Here is a 22,932-nt window from a genome sequence, read left to right as displayed (position 1 = left end):
AGAAATGGACCAAGAAGGTCTTAACATAAGTTTTTTGGGATGGGAAAGGAAGTTTCTTATCGGGATTACTTGCAAACTGGTAAAACAATAAATTCGGAATATTATTGTAAGTTTATAGACCAGCTGAAGGAAAAAATTTGTGAAAAAATAATAATTTTATTTTTGGCAATGGGTAAAATCCATGAATTAAGATTTGAATTGTTTGCGCATCCACTGTATTCACCAGATTAGCCACTAGCGACTTCCATCTGTTTCCAGAACTAAAAAAATTCATGCGTGGAAAGCAATTTTCATCAAATGACGAGGTCATAACAGCTGTGGAAGCGTATTTTGCAGCCCTTCCAGATTCTCACTTCAGTGATGAAATTCGTAAATTGGAACAAGTGCATCGATGTTCAGGCAGACTATACTAGATAATAGAGTGATTTTCTAATCGAGTCGCAAAACTTATTGAACAATAATGGGGTTTGAGCCCGGGCCCTACCCCTAATGAGTAGAGTAAGGGGATCGAAAAACGGGATATTCTTAGGTACAACTCTCCGAGTCGCAAGCAGCACAAGAGCTGTTAGTACCAAAGAAAATCTCAGTTCGGGATTTAAAAAAAAGTTGTATATTTCCATAAAAGCAAACTGCATATTAAAAAAAAGTTCAGTTTTCACGCCTAGAGACCTAGAGATTTCTAATTAATTCCGCAGTTACGTTAAATTGTTACATAAATTAGAACCAAATGAAAAATCAAATAGGTTTAGTAAGTTAAAAAAATAAAACTTGTAGATAATAGTTAAGAGTGCGCTTTCTAAGCTCGATGTGAAGTGCTTAAAGCGTAAGATAAGCTATGCCATTATTTATTAAGATTTACAGTTATGCACTTTTATGTATGTGGGCGTCTCTCTCTCTCGCTCTCAAATATTAATTTAGTTAGTCAAATTGGTAAAGCAAATCGTTATTCAGATTCCATTTTTGTCTGCTAGCCACAGCGCAGTGCAGGCAGGTTTCACCGGCTTTGTTTTTGTTTAACTTCACAATACCTTAATGCGACGAATACTCTTCAGCAGAGGAAGGTGGCGGTGTCAGCGGTGGTTGAGGTTGTGGTTGTGGTTGTGGTGGTGTGCGATATTGTGTGCTTGGACGCACAAGTGTTTTTGGATTTTGATTCATCTAGGGAAGGGGTATATGTTTTTTGTTTTGTTTTTGGATACAGGTGGAAAACAGGTGAATGCGCAGTAGGCACACATACATATAAAAGAGATAATAAAAATAAATTATAATAAATTGCACTTAACTTAAATTTGTGGCCAATTGAATTATTGTCCGAATGCAAAGAGGTGCAAAACTTACCAAGGCTTTACTATTAATCAGATTGCGCACTGCGAAAGCTCGTCCGGATAGGCCCTGCTTGGCCAGTTTTGCATTGAGATTTTCGAGGAATTCAGCTTTGGTTTTCGAACGAATGCTGCCGGCTTTCTCAATATTCGAGCTGGCATAACTGGCTGTTGTTGGGCAATTGGTGCATGAGTTTTAAGTTGTTGTTATTGTTGAATATTTGTTGCCAATTTAGGAATTTACAAATTTGTTGTGTGATGTTTTTCGTTTTTGTTGTAGGTGCAATAAGCCATTGTGGAGGTGAGGTAATGCGTTAAAAAGTGAGAAGAGAAGAAATGCAAAGAAAATTTTATTAAAAGCTTTACACTTGGGCTGATCTTAAAAAAAAAAGTAAAAGGAAAAAATAAACAGAACAGTAGAACAAATGCAATTAATAATGGAGCAAAATTGTTTGATTTAATCGTTGTGCAATCTATATATTTAAAAGAAAAAAATAACTGTAAAGAAAAATGCAGTGAACGAACATAACATTTGAATCAAAAATCATTAACAAATACTTAAGATATCAAAAACGTTTTGTGTTACATACATTTACATAAATAATAATATAGATAAATGCTTGCCATTAAAAAAAAAAATTATGGAATAAAGCAAGGCGAATCTATTAAAGGTGGTATCGGCAAATCAGCTGATTTACTTTTTTTTCTTTCGCCGCGTTCTTGTGCCTGTCAGCCCAGAGTGAAACAAGACGAATTCATTTTTTGTTTTGCCTATACTTTTCTTTGACAATCAAACGTACAGAACCGAGTTGTTGGTCTAGTGCCATCACCTTTAATGAATGTGCCTTGGAATGAAGTAATTTAAAATTTCTAAGCCAACTACATATGTATGTATGTATGTATGTAAAATTGTGCACTATAATATATGTACTATATAATGAGATATGTAAACAGAGCAAATAATATGCAAAACTTTTCCAGCTTAAATTTACACAACATATTGGATGACTTACTCTTTAGATTAAAGCAAAAATCAATGAAAAATAATGCGCAGTGTTATTCTTAGCATTTTCAAAAGGAAACCCACTCATGTTCCTCCCTTTATATGAGTTAGTGAAAGCTCTTATTTTTAAAAACTAAATATAATAACTTGATTGTTGAATTCAAAGCTTCAAATTAAAAAAGGACACAAAGTTGGGGTAAATCATTTCCAAATATGAATGAATAAAGGTGCCGACCAATGCAGGCCGGATTTTCTTGCTACTATTCCTTTGCGTGGCTTTGAAACCTTGTATGGCCAAATGGACGCTTTGAACGCTGTCATAACAATCAGATGGTTCGTAAAAGGAATCAGGGAAGTTTGCCATATTCAATAATACATAACACATTTTTGTATTATGATGTTAACTAAAAACTGTCAAAACATATTACGAATTTGTCTTTGAATAGCAAAAATGTACAAGAAAATACGCCAACCACGCCAATGACGAAAGCTTTGGGTGACAAATATGGGCACATTCAGCTTTGCGCAAGCTTGCAGAAACGAAGAACAATTCAAGAACGATGTACACATCGACGCTTTTCAATGCCATTTATTAAATTGGCTTCAATAATATTGTTGTTGTTGCTGTAACAGCTTGCTAAACATTGCCAGTGCGACTACACCATCGATCGTCTTCGTTTAACTCATCTAACGGTAGGCCCAGGAAACGTGCTGTTTTGACAGGTTGGGTTCAGAGGGAGAGGGGTGTTAGGTGAGTAGGTTTGATGGGGCATGTGAAAAGGTGGTTAGGGTGGTTGGAGTCAAGCAAAGATGCCATTTGTTCTCTATTTTAGTCTTGTTCTATTCATTTTTGACAGTTATCGAAGGCAAGCAATCAACGCCAGTCTGCATTGGGCCAGCACCTTAAAGTTCTCACAATCTCTTAACATCAAATCTAAGAAATAAATTAAAAAAGTACGCTGGAGTACGTAAATATATAAATTACAATCTATGTAGTGCAACTTACAAAGAACTATTTTTGTATACTTTCTAAGTGCAATTGATGTTTTGATAGGACCGCATGAGATAAAGGTGACATGGGAAGAAAAAGACTAATACATTTTTTTAAATTTTCAGTGATATGCAGGTATAGAATTGAGAATAGAATATCGCAGTGTTGATGAAGCCGAGGGTGCTTAGCAAAATGCAGCGCCATCACGTTTCTCTTTGAGGCGGATGGTGATGGTATCAGTGGTGTCGTTCCAGGCATATTCCCATTATGCGTCTCCAATATCCACACAAAAACAAAAAAAAAAATGAAAGTACTAAAAAACATAAAATGCATATGCAAAACGGAAGCGGCATGCAAAACTGTCATCGTCTCAACAGTCAGTAATTGCAACGGCGAAAACATAAAAGCATCAAACAAACTCGAAAATAAAGTCTGCCAACTCAACAGGATTCAAAATTCAAAAATTCAAAACTCCAATTGAAACGAATGAATGAAAACAGAAAATGCTTCGTGGTAGCAGGTGACTGGATGCAGACAAAACAAATAGCGCACGCTCACTTGAATTGTGTGGGGCGGCATAATAACCGTTTCCACCATTGCCGGCTGCACCACCGCCACTGCCATGATGTTGATGCTGCTGCTGCTGATGATGGTGATGACTTCGCGAACTGGTGCCGTAAATGCTCGCCAACGATGACGGAGACGAACAGGTGGGTGATGCCGGCTGTGAGTGAACCGACGCGGGGGAGTGGCAGTGTATAGTCGTGGTTTGAATGAAAGGATTAGTGGCAACGAAAATCTTTTGCTGCACGCTAGAGTGGCGCGAGGGTACTGGCGGCTGTCGGTGATTGCTTTGCAATGTGGCCGACTTTTGCTTGTAGGACATTTGTTGTGGCTGCTGCTGTTGCTGCTGATGGTGTGGCAGTGGCATTTGAGATCGCTGGTTAGCAGTAGACGCCTGCGAATGTTGCTGCTGCTGGTGATGGTGTTGCTGAGTGGCTACGTTGGCGGCGGTGGCGGTTGGGTGGTGATATTGTTGCTGTTGGTACAGTTGCTGCTGCTGCTGATAGTGTTGTTGCTGCTGTAAACGCTGTTGTGCAAGGTTCTTAGGCAAAGTCATTGTAGACGAAGGGGGTGCATATGTGCCGCTCCCACCTCCGAGGCTGGCGCTAGAGCTTAAGCGCGTAGCGTTTTTGGGCATAGTCGCAGTGGGAGAGGCAGCGTATATGGATGAGTTGTTGGGTGGCGGTGGTGGATTTTCAAGCGGCGGAGGGCAGCTATGATGTGGCTCGCGATGATGATGATGGTGCTGCTGTTGTTGTTGCTGCTGCTGCTGCTGCTGCGATTGCGTTGATGCGATATAATGCCTAGCTCCACCGCCAGAAGGTGCATAAGTCTGCTGATGCTTTGGTTGTTGTGCAGCTGTTGCATTTTTATTTGCATTAATTTGAGTGGCGGATGGCGAATTTGACGTTGCGATAGTAGTCGAGGAAGAGGATGAGGGGGAGTAAATATTTGAGTGGATATGATTTTTGGGCGCTTGCGCTGCATTTTGCGATGCGACTGACTGATATTGATTATGCTGATTGTGATGATCTCGCGCGGACATATGACAATGGGCGCCAGAAGCTGTTGCTTGAGATTGTGACTGTGACTGTGATTGTGATGGTGTTGGTGAGGATAGTGCAACGACTGTTGAGGTGGCATTCGTTGCAAACGAAGTGACTTTAGAGAGTAGCGATGAAGTTGAAGATGACAGTGGAAAATGTGGTGAAGCATTGAAATTGGCGGTGTTGGATGATAAATGTGAGAAATGGGATGATGGTGATGATGATGATGACGTTGAGCATACAGATACAGTAACAGATGATGCTGATGCTAATGCTTGAGATGGTTGCGTTGCATTTGCAGTGCTAAAACTACCATAAATTTTATTATGTTTCTCTATATTCGATTTACCGTCATAGTTTTGCTGCTGATGCGTTGCGACGTTGGTGCTTGTGGCTGACATTTGCTGCTGTTGATGAAGGGGATGTGTGTAGTTCCTCATGTAAACGGGCTCACTTTGGTGATGCTGATGCTGGTGAGGCAAATTGTGATGATTTGGTGAGTTCGGCGTTGAACCATAGGTGCCATCACTTGCGTTATACTGCTGCTGTTGTAGTTGGTTCTGTTTGTTCAGTCGGGCATTGAGCTGTGCGATTAGATTCGGATTGGTTTTCGGTTGGGTTGGTGGTATGACATGGTGGTGCTGGTTATGATGCTCATTCGGCGCTGGACTAGCCGAGCGGAAGCTCGACATGCTCGTGACGATTTTCGGCTGCGCATAAATGCCAAGCGATGATGTGCGAAAAGTCTAGATGAAAAAGTATAGAAACACAGTGCAAAGCGTTAATGCGGAATGCTTCTAATCCAGTGGAAAACACACAAATGGTGGTGGTGGTTTTTAATTAAGTAGATGATTTTGGAGGAGGATGTTAATTACACCCACTTATACAAATATGTCCATATGTATGCGTGTTAATTGTTGTATACAAATATACTAAATAACAGTACTAATTGTGGCTGTGGGTGTGCGGTCATATTTCAATAATGGCTATTATATCTAGAATTTATATAATGACTTTGTAAATGGATTGCGAAATACATCTACTTACATATACATGTGCAATACATACATACATATTAGTAGCAATGTATGTATGCGAAAGCAGAAAAATGGCGTTTGTGATTGGTTTTTAATATGCAATACGAAATTAGCTACGAAAAAATGTTAAAAGGGATATAGAAAAAATTATACAATGATATTAAAGCTTTGGGTAAGCAAAAAGTACATATACGAAGTTTTTTTACTTTCGCTTTTTTCTTTCTGCCTTTCAAATTCGTCTCCAGTCTTCTACCTACTACAGCTATGTATCGCTTCATCATTAAATTTCCGAGATAAGACTGGGAAAGCTGTCAATAATCGCCACACATCAGCTGACTTCACTCCCCCGGGATTGGGAATTAGTCACTTTATTTTAGCTCCATGGCATTTCAAGTAGTGTCCTGGGATGGACATTTGAAAATTTGATCTTAAGTAAAGTAGAATCATTTGCTAGGGTAATCTTTCAAAGTAGACAGGATTGGAATGAGGAGAAAATCTGCACCAAAGCTGGTGTACCTCTGTCTTCACTGTCGGCTCTCAGATGGAATCGGGAGTCGGAGCAAAGGTTTTCCCCAAATAAGCCAATTTATCTATTGCCTTAAAATTACCAAATACTGATGGTATTTTTCAGGCAGAACTCTTTGTGATTCCTCAGGTATGTAAAATGCTTAGAGAACGTGGGAGCGAGGGAGATATTAACATTTTTTTCTGATACCTGTAGTCATTCCGCGATCAACACTCTGACGACACCATGCTGCACATCCAAACTAGTCAACTCCTTTAAGGAGATCAAATCTCTTGTGTATGCAGGTAAAATTTCACTAATCTGGGTTTCAGGACATAGCAACATAGAGGGAAATGAAATTTCTGATGAGCTTGTCAGGAACGGGACTGAATTGGTCTCAGAGATCTCCTACCCGGTCATAAGTATCCCCCTGACTGTTGTTAAAGCGGAATAATGCAACTTATTTCTCAGGAAGGTGTCCATTTCTTCGTGTGCTATTGCGAAAACCTTGTGGCCCCGGTAAAATAGACGGAAGACTCTGAAAGTCCTGGAAACTCCACGCTATTCAATTTCCAAGCTTGTAGCTGTGTTTACCAGCCATTGGACGATCGGCACACACGCGGCATAAAGCTAGGTCTACCATTTAACCCCCATTACAGAAGCTGTGAGGACCTTTCAGAGAAGGAGACTATTGAGCACTTTATCTGTAAATGCCCGGGTTTGGCAGTTCGACGATTAAGGTCACTGGGTGCTGCTTTCTTCAAAAGCCTGGGACAGTGTTCGAACCTAAATCCCATCAATCTTCTCCATTATATAAACAACTCTGGTTGGCTGTAGATATCTGCTTGTTGGGGGTCTCGTAATGGCATCAAAACTGCGCTTTAGTGCTACTTGGGGAGTGCCAGAGCGGTTGGTTGGTTGGTTAAAGTGGTGATTCATCTAAAATCCAACTAGCGCTTCCGCACAATTTTGCTGTCACATCGTCGTTGCCAGGGTGGTACTCCAACCATTTCACCTACCTACCTACCTAAATGAGAATAGACAGGGCTATGAAGATGCAAAATGTAAAATCTTGCTAGGGCATTTGCCATAAGAGCTGAGAGCAAAAAGCGTGTAAGTGGACTTACGGCCTACTTCCCATTGGCAAATGCTTGCGCGCCAATTATTTTCAATACAACTCAATAATATGTAAATATGTAAGACTATTCATTAAGTGCTACAATAAGATTTGTTAGAGTTCTTTGTATAGAGCATTGAATTTTCACTGTGTTAGGCAAAGTAAATGTGTGTATGGTTTGTTCTTTAATATTTTTTTTTTTTTTGTTGAAAATTGTGCGATGGTTAATAGGGTCGAATTCGCTACATTTTGGTGTTAAATATTTAGTTTTGTCCTTTTTTTCTTAATTTTATTTTACATGGAATTAGTTTTTACGTTAGCACTACACCCAAATGAGTTTGCTGCTTTATGCGCTGATTACGAAGAAGCGAATTAGTATGAATTACAAATTACAATTTAGTACAAATGACTTTGCGATTCTGCAGCATTGCACACCAAAGCAGGACTTACGGCTTTGTCCCCACTATACACAGGCGCTTCATCTTCATGGTCGACAATAGCCTCTATGTGCTGTTGCTGTTGTTGCGGATACTGTTTATGCTGTTGCTTGGGAGAGTGGAGGTGCTGATGGGGCGGCAAATAATCGTAAAGCTGTTCATGTTGCTGTCGTTTTTGTTGTTGGTGATGGTTGCATTGTTGTGAATTATCTGCTAGTGTAGTGTGTTGATGATCAGCAATATGTTTTTGTTGTTGTTGATGTTGCTGCTGTTGTTTAAGCGAACGTTGTTGATTAGGATTGGGTGGCGGTAAAGGAGGTGGTAGCTCTATTTTACTATGCTGGAAGTCATAAGGTGGTGGTGAGGTGTACGATGGTGACACTGGTTGGGATGACGTCTTAATAGAAGTACCTCGCATCAACGCATTACTGCCGCCGTATCCCGCGTCCTGCAGTTGTGCTTCACGTGTTGGCTGTAACTGTTGTGATTTTTTTGGCTGAGCGCCGTCACAATAGTAAATGGGTGTTAATGGCAAAGTTTGATAAGCAGCTTCGTTAGCGTTAGTAAGCGGCATTTTTGTGGCGGTCAGTTGGGTTCTAACCTCCACATATGGGTTGTAGTATGAATAAGCATCGTAATGGAGCGGCTGTTCAGTGTCGCCAGTATTGGGCAGCAGCAAAGCGGTAGAGGAAAAGGTCTTAACGGTGGTGGAGTAAATGTTTTGTTGTAATTGTGGTGACGGTGATGTTGGTATCAATGTCGGTGTTGGGGTTTGTGATGGTGAATGCTATGTTGTCAGTGTGGTGGAACCAGAATGTGATGGGCAAGAGATCAGGCATAATAGTGTAGAGATGTGCCAGTGAATGGAGGTGGAGGGTTAAACGTTTTTTTTTCGGTTTCAATTTAAGTGCAGGTATATTTGTGTAGGTGAAGATTTTTTTTTTGTAAAAATGTAAGTATATAAAGGTAATATAAAATTAAATGGATATAATAAAAAAATAAATATAAAACTCATTATATAATAAATAAATATTATGGTTTTGCGCAAAGTTGGTTTAAAGCTCAAATTTAAAGGGATGTTCGGTTTCTTAAAAAATTAAATTTACTTCCGATTAATTTCGATTTCGGTTGTAGAGTAGCGATAAAGAAAAGCTACTGAGCAACTTTTCCTCGCCAATTCTTTTATTATAAAAATGTGGGATATGTTACTCTTCGGGAGTACTTAAAGTGTTATAAATATATTTTTGGACAAAATATTTGAAAATATCTATAAAATACAATGAGTTTTCCAATAGAAGCACTTGGACATAAATGCAAGGGCCCGATTAGGAGAGGTTGCATCGACATCATTGCAGAGATTAATAATGCCAACTAACGCTCATTCGGAAATCAATACCACAGTGCAACAAAATATGTAAAAACAAATTGATCTCGGGGCCTCATTCAAACTATGGTAGTCGAAAAAGTCTTTTCGTATTTCTAATCAAGCTTCAACTTATTTTTTTTTATATTTATAATGAACTTTATTAAACCAAATATGTACCATTTTGGTCGACCACCTTTTACCGTTTTTCTTCTAGAGACATTATTCCATCAGTGTAAAACTTTTGTGGTTTCTCGGCGAAAAACTGCGGCAAGTAATTTTCACAGGCTTCTCTTGAAGCCAAATTTACTCCATTAAGGGAGTTCTGCATTGACCGAAACAAATGGTAGTCCGATGGTGCAAGGTCAGGGCTATATGGTGGATGCATCAAAACTTCCCAGCCAAGCTCTCCCAATTTTTGCCGAGTCATCAAAGATGTATGTAGCCTAGCGTTGTCCTGGTGGAAGACGGCGCCCTTTCTGCTGATCAGTTCTGGCCGTTTTTTTTCGACTGCTTGCTTCAAACTCATCAGTTGTTGACAGTAAAGTGTAGAATCAATCGTTCGAGCAGGCTGGAGCAGCTCATAGTGGATGATTCCTTTCCAATCCCACCAAACACACAGCATAACCTTTCGAGGCGTCAATCCTGGCTTTGAGACCATTTGTTGAGCTTCACCACCATTGCACCATGATCTTTTTCGCACATTATTGTCGTATTTGATCCACTTTTCGTCTCCTGTTACCATTCGCTTCAGAAATGGTTCGATTTCATTTCGTTTCAGCAAAGAATCACACATGTTAATTCGGTCCATTAAATTTTTCAGAGACAATTCATGTGGTACCCAAACATTGAGCTACTTTTTGTAACCAGCCTTTTTTAAATGGTTCAAAACCGTTTGATGATTAATGTTTAGTGCCTTGGCGATGTCATGGCAGCTTATGTGATGGTTCTGGTCAATCTTTTCCATAAATTCATCGACTTTTTCAACGATAGGTCGACCGGAGCTTCTAGAACGGAAGCGAGCGAACCATTATTGTGCTACACGAACTGATACAGCATCGTCTCCGTAAACTTCACAAATTTCATTGGTGGCTTGTGTGGCATTTTCCTTTTTTTATACATATGTAAATTTCAAAATATAGCAAATTTTTTCATTATTTTCACTCATTTTTGAACAGCTATAACTTTTTTTCAACTTCTCCGAATTTAATTTTTTTTGGTTAAGCTTAAAATGTCACCTTTCTAACACCATATGATATGACACAATGTGATTGGTAGCACTGGAGGTAGATGACTCCAACGACATCTATTGACAAAATACGAAAAGACTTTTTCGACTACCCAATATTTTATTCATAGAAATAGCAACATTTTTACAGTTTAGCCTATAAAACAAAAAGTGTTGAGCCGAACTTCTATAGCTCAAGTTAAAGGTAAATACTTAGGCAACATTTAAATAGAAAGCTCATAAATATTTAAAACACTTTTGGACGATTTCAGAAATAGTTTTTGCCATAATATCTCAGAATTTCATATGAAATGAGAACTGGAAGGTTTGAGGTAGCATAAAATGAAAAAAATTGCTGATACAAATATTTGGTGTCTAACAGATATCTTCTTATTTTCCATAATCTACCAGAAAAAAACTATGAGCATCCAGGTATTGGATTGTTTTAGTTTTGTTGCACTGTGTAATACGAATGCAGTATTTTCTAAAGAATTATTTACTTAGCAAAAGCATATTTTTTTCTTTCAGGAGGCTTTGTTTTTATGCTGTTTGGTACAAAATATATATGTATTTTGTTTGTTTTTTTTGAAATGTAGGAAGCGTTTGGCAGGATTTTACATCCACAAAACAGCGGATGACTTCCACGTAAGAGGATGGCAGAGTCTGGAACAGAATTTCACAACCAGACTCTTGGTATTCTTGAGTAAAGCGAGTGGATGTTTGGATTTTAGTTGCCTTTCACGACATATTATATATATGTATATTCTAACCCCTAGTCCGCGGGGGGAGTACAACATTTTTAACGATGAGAAATAAGGCAGCTTTCGCGCCCAGCAATATTATACATTTTTCACAGGGTGCTTTTCTAAACGCAGAATTCAATGTCAATAATTTGACTGAGCGGAATGGCGTCGATATGGAAGAAGGTGTCACGATATCGCCACCGGAGGTAGCTCACGTGGATGCAATAAACTCCTTTCGCAAATGTATTCACTGGACATTGAAACTGTTAAATTGCGTTTGGCAAGAAGTTCTTAATATTCGTTTGAAGAAAAAGAATTCCATTATTTTTGCGAAAACTTTTTGCTCAAATTGTTTAAAGCTGTTTTATGGTCGCTCTTCAGCTCTTGGGCGACACTACGAATACTAACATGATGATAGACTTCGACTATTTCTGTGATTCTATCGACATTATCGACATTTTCTTTAACATCAGGAATTCCTGAACGGAATCGACGGAGCCAAAATTGCACGTAATTAGCTGTTACAGTATCGGCCGTCGGCACCATAAACACCATTCACAATCTCAGCGGCCTGGCTTGCATTTTTGCCTTTATCAAAGAAAAACTGTAAAATGTACCAAATTTTCTTTTTGTTGACTTCCATTGTTAGCACCCTGTAACTCACAGCTGAATGGAACAAACAAAAAACAGCTAAAGAATGTTTTTACTGTGAAATGTCACCTTGACAACGAGCATAAACTTTAAATTGTTTGATGGATACTTTACGAGATATGGTTCACTACAGCCATCTACCGAGAAAATTATGGATTTATTTTTCCTCAAACTAAACTCTTGTACGCAGGGTTGGACATTTTGCGCTACCACTAATTTGTTTCCCTTAGGTATATATATTTATGTTATTTAGGGTGGTAGTTCGCGATGTCGTTAATTTGTTAATTTTTCGCACTGAAATTCGTAGCCCCCGAGAACTTAAACTTTGTACGAAAATAAAAATATAAGAAATAAGTGAAAATAAAGTACGGAATGACGCAATATCGATGGAGAAAAGCTCTTTACTGGGCGCCTGTTGTTTTTGTTGGTATGCAGGGATTGGAAATATGTTTGAAGGACGATGTACTACGGTTGCTCACCTGCAGCGCCTGAAGTGGTGACAGCAACTGTTGGTGCTGGTGCTGCAGTTGTTGTTGTTGGTGCTGGTGTTGCTGCTGCATGTGCCGGATCGCATTCGGTGAAGCGGGCTTGTGGCGCATGGCCGAGAGCGCCTTCACCGTCTCAGCGACTTTCATTGATGAATTGAGCATAGTTGCCACCTTTGCTGTTGTTGCCGAAATAGCCGATGGAGGTGGTGGGGTGGGTGTCGATTGGGTTGGTCTTGTGTCTAGCAGATAAGCGGGCGGGGGTGGCAGACAATCAACGGAATCGTATTGGGAATTATGTGATGCCGTTGGCGGCTGCTGATAGGCCTGTTGTGTGGCATGATGTTGAGGATGTTGATATTGACTTGGATGTTGTTGTGGCAATTGTGCTGCCTATTTGCATTGTAGCGTACGATAGTTCGATAGCAAATGAAAAATTTAACAAATGAAATTAAGGAACAAAAAGAAGCAGAAAAAAGAAAAAAAAAACAAATAAAGGCTAAATTATAAAATTCGTTCAAACCTTTTATTGCTTGCACTTAAAATTATTAATTGTTTATTTGGTTTGTGTTAGTATATTCGTTTAGTGTCTTTCATGTGTGCTCTCTGTGCTTTACATTTCCTGGCTGCTTTTGGCAGCTCAATGCAAGCACTTTGCTTAAGCTTCCTTACAATTACCTGTAAGCATATCTACGTCTAGGAGTGCTAAATATTTAGTTCACTTACCCCAGTGCCTGTGGCTTCATGACTCGGCGTCACCGATGAGCTGCGACGCACTGGCGGTGGTGGCTTGGCCGTGTTCACTGATGAGCGCCGCGCTATGCGTGTCACGCCTCCTGTTAATAGAACGAAACTCGCATTAGAATACGGGTAAGTGCACAAGTTTCACTTTAATCAAATGGATGTTGAAATATGTTAATTGATGCACAAACACAAGACACCATAATATTAGCAGGCCAGATTGAAATTAGTTACTCATTGCATACGAGTGAGTATTTTATGCTACGATGTGTCTTTATGTACATATTTACTATACTGGTATGTATGTATGTACAACTCGAATACCAATACACAATGCATTCTAGGCAAACCTAAATTTTTATTGATACCCAACAACAAATTCCGCAATTTCGAAATTTACAAAATTAATCAAACTTATTTCGAATATAAACCAATCAGCAAACACATTGAGTATTGTTTTTACACATTTAATGAAACTTAGTATGCAACAATTTTTATATTGTATTATAATTTTTTCTTTTGTTAGCCGTTCACCAATGTTTTAATTATTTTATAAATATTTATATAAACTGATGATTTGAATTTTTATTTTTTATTCTAGCCCAACGCACCGAGTTTGTAAATTTTCCTTCAATGAAGTTGAACCAATATGGAAATTGGAAATGTGTGTATGGGATGAGTGAAAACGGTAAAAAGGGGTTTTAGTGTATGAGTTGTAATGAACATTCAGGTAAATGATGGGACAAAAGATTTAAGTGAAATAAGTACGGTGTTTTAATACAAAATTTTCCATTATCAAAGCACTGGTGAAAATAACTGCAAAAGCGTCGGATACTCCGCTTAATAGAATAGATCGTTGACCGAGACGAGATGTGGTGGGGATATCAGGCAGAGATGGCTGGTAGGAATGCTTCGGAAGTGGCTTCAGAACTGAGGCAATATCTGAAGCGTTCAATATAAAAAATTAAATTGATTTTTCAGAACACACAAGCACACAGTTTTCCGTTGCTTAAATTGAAGGTATTCCAAGAAAATTAAATGAAAGACTAAAAAAATCAAGTTTTAAAAATTTCAAAAATATTTAACAAAATTAAAATTAAATTAAATAAGTAGCCAAATATTTGCTTTCTCATAATTAAATTTAAATGATTGTCACAGCTTTAAGATTATTTTTTGGAGAAGCGACACCAAAGTCAATAACTTTAAATAATCAAAAATTTAGACAATAAAAGACATATTTTTGAACAACTTTAGGAATAAGTTGAAAGAAGCTGAACATAATTTCCAAATACTTCCATACCATCTCCAACGGAATTGTGGACATTTGAAGAGAGAACCAAACAAAAAACGTACCAGGTGCTTCAAAATCTTTAAGTACTCAACATTTTGATATTATTTCCTTAATATAAAATTTTTAGTAATTTTTTCAAGACTTCCAAAAACAATTTGCATAAAAATTACCTAGATTAACTTCAATTTCAATAATTACAAATTTTTCAAATGCAAAACTTCCTAAGGCTTAAAAAACGTTTTCAAATGAACTCACTTTTTTTTAGATACACACAAAACAGTCGAAATTAAGATGGTAGCGTTAATTTGAAGTTAGAAAATTAGAAACACAAATCCCAATGTTATTCAGACAAACAAAAAAGCACCAGAAATTAGACAAGTTAAGTGAGCGAATATTAGTAAAACAAAAACAAACAACCAAAGAAAGTCAAGAGTCAAACGAACGAACCCGACAACGAAGCCGGTCTCGGTGTGATGTTCGGTTTGGCGATGGCGGAATTTATGTTGGAGGTGGATGCGAATGCAGCAGAGACCGTGGCGGAAGCTGTTGATTGGTGGGTATGGATGGGTGGTGTGGGCGCACAAGTAGACGAACACGCATAGGTACAGGAAGAGACTGACACTGATGATGGGGATGGCGATGATGATAAAGAATGTTTAGTTTCATTGTGGGTATGATGTTTTTGTTTTTTTTGTTCCAATTTCAATGGTGCTTGTGATGGAGGTAATGGTGACGTTGGTTGGCATTTGACACCGCGATCAGTCGACGAGCGAATTAATGGCGAACGGTATGATAATGTGGATGAAGATGAAGTTGGAGATGGAGAGGCACGATTTGCGGGCAGCAGATGATGTGTTGATGACATGGATGTAGAGCGATTGGGGCGTGAATTGGCATGAAGATTGTTGGCGATGTGGTTGGTGTTGTTGTGTGATTTCAGCGCATGAAATTGATAATGAGAGCGATTAGAATGGTTTTGTTTACTTGTTTTAGGATATGCACATGAAGATGCTGATACGTTTTTATTACTACTACTACTTTTAGTACCATTTTGATGGACAAGCTGAGGCCCTGCAGATGAGGATGCGGATGTAGTCGTGAGATGGGATGATGCAGCTTTCACTACGAATGCCAAATGATTCGATGCAGGGGATGCGGATGCGGATGCGGATGCAGATGCAGTTGTAGTTATAGGATTTGTTGGTGTTGAATTTGGTATTGGTGTACTACAACTGCGCTTGCTAAAGCTAATTGCATTACAGTTATTGTTATTGTTGTTGCTGTTGCTGTTGGCTCCGCTGCTATATCGATTGCCATTAGCTGTTGGGGTTGTCGTTGTGGTGGTGGTAGTGATGTTGTTGGTGGTATTGGAGTAATTCTGGCTATGATTGTGGTTGTGATTGCTGAGGTATATTGGGCTATTTGTGTTATTGGCAGCTGACTGGGGTGATTGGTGTTGTAATTGTTGTTGCTCTTGCAGCAGCTGTTCTTTTTGTTGCAACAGCTCTTGGCGTAGTTGCAGTTGTAATTTCAACTTCTGCTTGCGAATTTGCGCATCTAAATCGGCCTTGAAATTAGCCTTCGTCAAAAGCGGTGGTGGTGGTGTAGGCGCGGCCGTAGCCGATAGCCTATCCCCCGCCGTTTGACAACTACCTCTATTACTACTACTCTTACGCGCGTTATTAGCCTCTAATAAATTGTCGGCCGCTTGGCCATTGAAAATACTCAAACTTGGTTTTGGCGGTATTGCTGCTTTGCGCCGTATTATGGTATCGCTGTTGTGTGCATTTGGTGTCGCCACCCTTCTACTACCTCCCATGCTTTCTTCCTGCGTGTGAGGCGTACCTGCATATACATGTTGATGGGGTGCGCGCAATAGTGACAATTCGCTGCCGCTATTATTGGGCTCGCCGCAACCGAGCAGCTGCAATTGTTGTTCGCTGGACGCACGGAATGAGGAGAGTCGCTGTTTGGCAGGCGCCACGGTCGCGGTGTGCGGCGGCGAGGTAGGCACTGAACTAGACAACGACGTTGACGACAGCGCCAGAGCGGACATCATGCCCGTTCCTAGAGCAGGCGCCGCATCAAACGACGCACACAGATTAGCCGGCAACTGTGTCAATTCACGCATCTCCTGTCGCGCAAACTGTTGCTGTAGCGGATCCTTTGTGCGCAGCACCACAATCTCGGAATTCTGCTTGACATAGTCAATATCTGGTGTAATGGGTATCTGGTGATCGTAGATGACTACAACATTGCTGCCGCCATCGCTGCCAGTGTCTATGTTGTACGATGTGTGCGAGACGCAATCGTCAGCTGTTGTTGTCGATGACACAGCCATCAGCGAGCGACTGTCGCCGATAACGCTGCCCACATCGGCGGGCTCATCCACGCCCGATGAGGCGGCTATCGACGACGACGACGCTGTTGTGGCGAAGTGCTCGAATGTCGGATTCTCGTAGCCGCCCGCCAGCGAACTCGTTTCACTTACATAACAACGACTCAGCTCCGAATCAGAATTGTATTGCTGCAGTGGGCGCCCACTATTGCCATTGCCACAGCCTTCCCTGCTACTGGCGCATGTGCTGTGTTCGTTGTTATTGCCGCCATTGGTGTTGCGATTGTTGTTATTGTTATTTATGCTCGATAATGAGCCCACATCCGCGGCAATGTCATCGGAGGTAACATCGGAAAGATCAGTGCCGAAGCCACTTGTTTGATTGCTGCTGCATTGTGGTGATTTGGGCGGACGCGAGGCGCAAACGACTGTTAGGCGAGCTAACGTGCCAGTGCTGCCTCCTTCTGTCGTTGTTGGCGCTGTTGCTGTTTTGCCATTGTTTCCCACATCATTGTAGTCACCCACGCCTGTACTTGTGCCGCTGCTGCTGCTCGTGCTGACCAACGGGAAGGGGCGATCACCGCAATTATCGCCGACATTGTCACCCGTTGATACTGTGGGGGCTGTAGTGACTGGCGTAGCTGTTGTTGAACGCTTGCTTGCATCGATCTCGCGTTGAAACGAGTCTAATTCGCCAATTAAATTATTTAATTCTTGGATCGAATCTTCAAAACTTTTATCTACAAAACGGGGTCGGTGGTGTTCGGTTTTTGGGTTATTTATTGTAGAAATTGTTGGTATTGTGCGGCACAGAATTGCATACGTGTGTTGGTGTGTGAATTTATATACATTTTGTTCATTGTTGTTGATTTTTTTTGCAAAAAAAGTGCAAAAGGCCGTAAGAGTAGATTTTTTGTTTTTAATTTTTACAGGGCAAATATTTTGCAGATTGAAAGAGGATTTTATTTGTTGTGGTGGGTTTTGTATGTTTTTATGTTGCATTGATGTTTCGTGTGTTTGTTGTTTCATTTATTGTTTTTGCATTGTAAAAACAAAAAACAATATGGAATATGTCGGACAAAGTGGGGAAGAAAAAAGAAAACGGGATAAGGAAAAACAAAGAAAAATCAATTAATTTGTCGTAGTCTTTGATTGAAACAAATTTTAACAAAAGTAAAGCTAAACAAGATATTCGTGCACAAGGCAGTGATTCAAAAGTGAGTTTAGGTATTAAGAAGTGAGTTCCGATTCACCGCGTGGAAAATTAATTAAGAATTTTAATATGCGTCTAATCTAGTTTCGGCCGCCATAGCCGAGATGGTTTGCGCCGTCGGACCACCTTAATATAGAAACCATCCTCCTTTCGGTTTGGTTTGGTCTTGGATGTCCAGATGGTGTCTGATCTAGTCTGTCTCTATGGGTAAGTACTTGAGAAATTAATGCAACTTTTTTTCTGACAACCAAAGACATTCCTTAATTCACATTCAATTGGACTATTTAATGGCGTACTAATTCCACAAAAGCTGTTAACAAGTTGTTGCTGCACTTTAGAACAACTTTTTGCTTTTTTGAAGGTACAATTGGAGTAAGTTTCAAAGGTAAAGAGGTGGTTAAAGAAAAACAAACGTTGAGACTAGCCGGAGCCTTCTGCATGCATGATTTTAGTGAAATATTCATAGTAACGAACGGTTCTCTCGAATCAACCGAAAAACATTTAAAAATTGTCTTGGGTCTGGATAACTGTTAAGACATTCCTCTCTCTCTCTTTGCATTGCCCCTCCTTGTCCTCATGCGCCAGGTTCCTCTGTCTTGTGTCGTCACATCATCAAGGTGTTGCTCTCGTATGTCCCTTTGTATCGTATTTAGCCAGGTCGATTGTGGTATTTCTTGTTGTTGTACTTGTTGGCTCATTTAAGTTCATGGCGAGTTTGACGATGTAGTCTCGCGTGTTAAGACATTTACTAAACTAGGAAAACCATGCCTTAAATTAAATACGACTGCCCATAGAAATATAGGCAAATTCGGCCACAGGCCCATTCTTTTTTTCAATTAATTTACATTCTTGCCAGCTGTGGACATATCTAACTTTGGCGTGGTAACTCAGGCTTAATTCAAATCTTCTTAATGTAAACTCTTCAGCTCAATTTTTGAATCAACCGCTTGGGGCACAGGATATATAAAATAATTGTGACAAAACAGATGACGATTAATAGTTTTGGGGTTTGGAGTACAAATTGGTGTGAAAAATTTACTTGACTGACACGATTTAGGTTGTAGGTATAGGTATATATGTGGGTTGCATGTGTGGCAAGGTGCTTGGTAGGCACAAATACACTTGAGGTGGTGTTCACTAGTACAAACAGTAAGTAAATTATATTTTTTTCTTTTTGGCGCCTACAGTAGCTTGGAAGGCCGCCTCACGCCATGCCTACTCACCCACATCCTGTTGCTCCGAGTGTTGCTGTTGATGCTGATGCTGTTGCTGTTGCAGTGGCTGCTGATAATGATTGCCAGTATTTGTTGCGCGGTAAACGTCCTCCGGTGCACGGCGTATCCCCTGTATGGAATCGGTATTGGAGCGTCCAGTGCTGACAGCTGCGGTGGATGCTGCGGCGGCGGCTGCTTGTTTCTCGAACATAGAAGCTTTCTGTAGCACAGAGGCGCGCGAGCGTTCGTCGTTCTCGACAATAGTCGGTGATTCTGTATCGATGACGGTAGATGTTAAATTGGTGGCGTTCGAATGCTCTTGCTCCGGCATTTCGGTGGGTGTGGTTTGGGAGTTGGTGGTTGTAGCATTACTTATGGAAGTGGTTATGGTATTGTTGGGTTGTTGTTGCTGTGAGTTAGATTCGTTAGTGGGTTGGTGTGGGGGTTGACCACCATCGGCTTCGGTGATTTTCAGCACATCACTGTCGATTGAGGCTGTGCCACTTTGTGGTGGTGTCGGTGAATTGACGTTATACACGAAACCACTCAACATGCCGCTCGTTACGCTACCACCACTTGGTGTGCCTGCCGCAGTTGACGACGGCGAATTGGTCAACAATGGCGAATAATGGTTTTGCGGTGTTGAACTGCCGCTCGATGGAGTTGGTGTCTGGCCAACAAGTGGTGTGGCCACGGTACCGGACTCTATGGAGGGATGGGAGTGCAGCGAGGGTGTATTCGAGGACGCAGATGAAGAAGAAACGGAATGTGAACGTGTCTTGTTGCTAACGATCACACTTTGTTGTTGTGGCGATTGGTGCTGACCTGAAGCGTTCGAATCGTTCGAGAACTGCGAGGAAATAGAATCGATGGAGTGTTGTTGTTGCAATGCAGCGACTGGCCGTTGTTGTTGTGGTTGGTTGGTAACTTTCAACGCCGCCATATTGGCCAGCTCAGACATATTGACATAAGTGGGTGGCTGTGAAGAGGTCTGCAATTGATGCTGCACTTGATTTTGTTGTTGCTGTTGCTGCATATGTTGCTGTTGTGCATGATGCGCTGATAGCTCTGCTCGCAACGTATTGTTATGCGGTTTTTGCGTGATTTGTTTGTGTGTGTGTGTTTTTTTTTTTTTTTTTTTCAACATTAAGACATTGAAAGCATGCGTAGAGCGGCGGCGTAGCGTTTATGTTTGTGTATGTTTTTAGGATATGTAAAGCGTAAGAAAAGGAAATAAAGAGCACAAAAACAGGATAATTAGTAAAGTTGGATTTCTGGGAAATTAGCAAAACATGAAGGTAGACAGAATAGGTACAAACAGGTACAAACTGAAACAAACCACAAAGAAGTGGGAACGTATTCGCTTACCTTTCGTTATATGAGCCGGTATTGGGGATGGGCACTGACGCTGCAAGAGATTATTGGTGCTGCGATTATTGTTGGCCGAAAGTGGGCGTTCCAGCGAGGAACATCGCTGCAAAAAAATTAATTAACAGTGAAATGAACAAATGCCTGACATTTCTTTTTAATGGGGTCTTGTGAAAGATGATAATATTTTAGCATTTGATCTGATCGACATTAAAATATTCATACATAATCGGCTAACTGGGGAAACAGAAAATTTAAATTAGGAATAGTTTTCGTTTTGGTTCTATAGGAGCAAGGAATCTAGATTTAGTGAATTTATTCATGCTTCAGAGTAGGTATTTATCGTCTAATCACTGTCTCAGTAGTATCAAACAAAAAAAAAAAAAACAAAATCAGCGTTGGTGTAAGCGATCGCATTTTTCGCTCCGCAAAGTTGTCGTGTCTGCTAAGCAGGAACTACTTCGATTTTCACAATTTATTTAAATTAATGTTCTTATTTAACTTAAGTTTTTTTAGTTTTCTTATAGCTAAATAAGCCTCTTTATAAGAAGTTAACTTGTCGTCAATCTCGTTTTCTATTTCATCTTTAGACGAGATGCCCAACGATTCTTGGGAAACAGTATTAAAATTTTCCAAATCTTCATCATTAATGTATATTTTTTATTTACATTTTTCACCTTTTAATGCAAATGTTTTATCGGGTAATGCCAGTCTCATCTGCATTATAAATGTCTAGCGAATCACATCCTTCAATCAAATATGGTACCTTTTCCGTAAAACTTTTGACATCATTTTGATGGATGATGCACTAAAACCATCGTAATTGAGTATCATCCAAATTTCTTTAGCTTTGCTCCTTATAAGTGTGTCTGACAAAAGAATGCCTTTATTTCGTGCCTTCACAAATCATTCGCAGCACAATTTATCAATATTAAGACCTTTGGGCTCTAGCAGACTCATTAAAACAAGTTCTTCGTATTTAGGGGATCCCCCTCTATACATACAGGTGTTGTTGAATAAGCAGGTTCGAGTTTCTGTTTAATTCTAATAGCAATTTCTTTTTCAAGTTCATTCAACTAACAAAACCTCGAGTCGAAAAAACGTATTTCATAATAATAGGTATAAGGTCATTTAAGGCGGAAGGCTTTGGGTGTGATAGCAACTACAATAGGCATCTAAATTATTTCAGAAAGTTTTATACTTTCTTACTATATTTATTTAAAACAAATTTTATTTTTTACTCGTGGGATATGGGAAATTTCACTGAAATCACAACTTTATATTTTATACATACGTAGATACATAATAATACTCCCAACATAAAATTGTGAAATTTTGTGTGTCATCCCAAATCGAGTAAAGTTGGCTTTTGAGATTATAAACCCCGGCTATTAATTAAATTTAATGCCGATCAGTCGATCATATTTTTTTATATATTTTTGTACACTAGCGTGCAAAAAAAGCCGCACTGTTGTTTTAAAATATATTTCTAACCTCATATTTTCTATATTTTTGATGCATTTCTAATTAATTGGAGAATCCCATAAGCAAATGAATATATTAGTTTGGCGAAATTGGCCAAATAGTTTAAAATTGTTTTATTGTCGATCTTTAGCTTCTGGGCGATGCTACGACTACTAACATGCCGGCCGATTATTTCGACATTTCCGACATTATCGACATTTTCTTTAACATTAAAAATGCGTGAACGGAGTCGACGGAACCGAAATTGCTCCATTTACAATTTCAGCGGCCTGGCTTGCATTTCCGCCTTTATCAAATGAAAACTGTAAAATGTACCGAATTTTATATTTGTTGACTTCCATTGTTAACACCCTGTAGCTCACAGCTGAATGGAACAAACAAAAAACAGCTAAAAAATGTATTTTAAATTGTTTGATCGTAAGATATCGATAACTACCGCCATCTACCAAGAAAATAATGGATCCCTTTTTCTCCAACTTATCTATATCTTATATATAAAAATGGAGACGTTTTTTTGTGTTCGTTAGTCGCCGATTCACGCCTAAACGCATTCACCGATTTCAATCAAACTTTCACAGATCATTTGTATTGGTCCATAGATGGTTTATGTGAAGTTTTAAAGAAATCGGTAAAAGTATGCGTGCGTTGTGTAAGTGTGAAAAATGCAATATTTGCGTGTTTCCCTTATACGGACATTAGGTATACGGAATGAGAATACACGCGAATGAATAGAATATACACAGACATGAATAACATTGCTTCGATGTCGAGTGACGTATGGGACTGTATT

At 39.6% G+C, this 22,932-nt stretch overlaps 1 protein-coding gene across 8 annotated transcripts in view; it reads right to left on the bottom strand.

The window, feature by feature from the left end:
- Positions 1-22,932, bottom strand: part of LOC129245976 (mucin-2) — a 156,725-nt gene that overhangs the window by 5,087 nt on the left and 128,706 nt on the right. For 3 of the 8 annotated variants that reach the window (XM_054884440.1, XM_054884441.1, XM_054884442.1), the window contains 11 exons: positions 20,658-20,763; positions 19,299-20,357; positions 15,572-17,602; positions 14,972-15,145; positions 13,219-13,328; positions 12,487-12,885; positions 8,036-8,809; positions 5,276-5,672; positions 3,875-4,738; positions 1,339-1,490; positions 1,029-1,158 (listed from right to left, as the gene is read on the bottom strand). In XM_054884440.1, the coding sequence (XP_054740415.1) occupies positions 1,030-1,158; positions 1,339-1,490; positions 3,875-4,738; positions 5,276-5,672; positions 8,036-8,809; positions 12,487-12,885; positions 13,219-13,328; positions 14,972-15,145; positions 15,572-17,602; positions 19,299-20,357; positions 20,658-20,763 (6,195 nt within the window). In that variant the 3' untranslated portion in view covers position 1,029. Of the gene's footprint in view, positions 1-1,028; positions 1,159-1,338; positions 1,491-3,874; positions 4,739-5,275; positions 5,673-8,035; positions 8,810-12,486; positions 12,886-13,218; positions 13,329-14,971; positions 17,603-19,298; positions 20,358-20,657; positions 20,764-22,932 lie in introns of those variants that run through there. The other 5 variants (XM_054884439.1, XM_054884446.1, XM_054884443.1 and 2 more) reach the window with 5 other exon arrangements.

This window comes from Anastrepha obliqua, chromosome 4 (assembly GCF_027943255.1).
Source record: "Anastrepha obliqua isolate idAnaObli1 chromosome 4, idAnaObli1_1.0, whole genome shotgun sequence".
Lineage (NCBI taxonomy): Eukaryota > Metazoa > Arthropoda > Insecta > Diptera > Tephritidae > Anastrepha > Anastrepha obliqua.
This window is presented reverse-complemented; position numbering and strand designations above follow the sequence as displayed.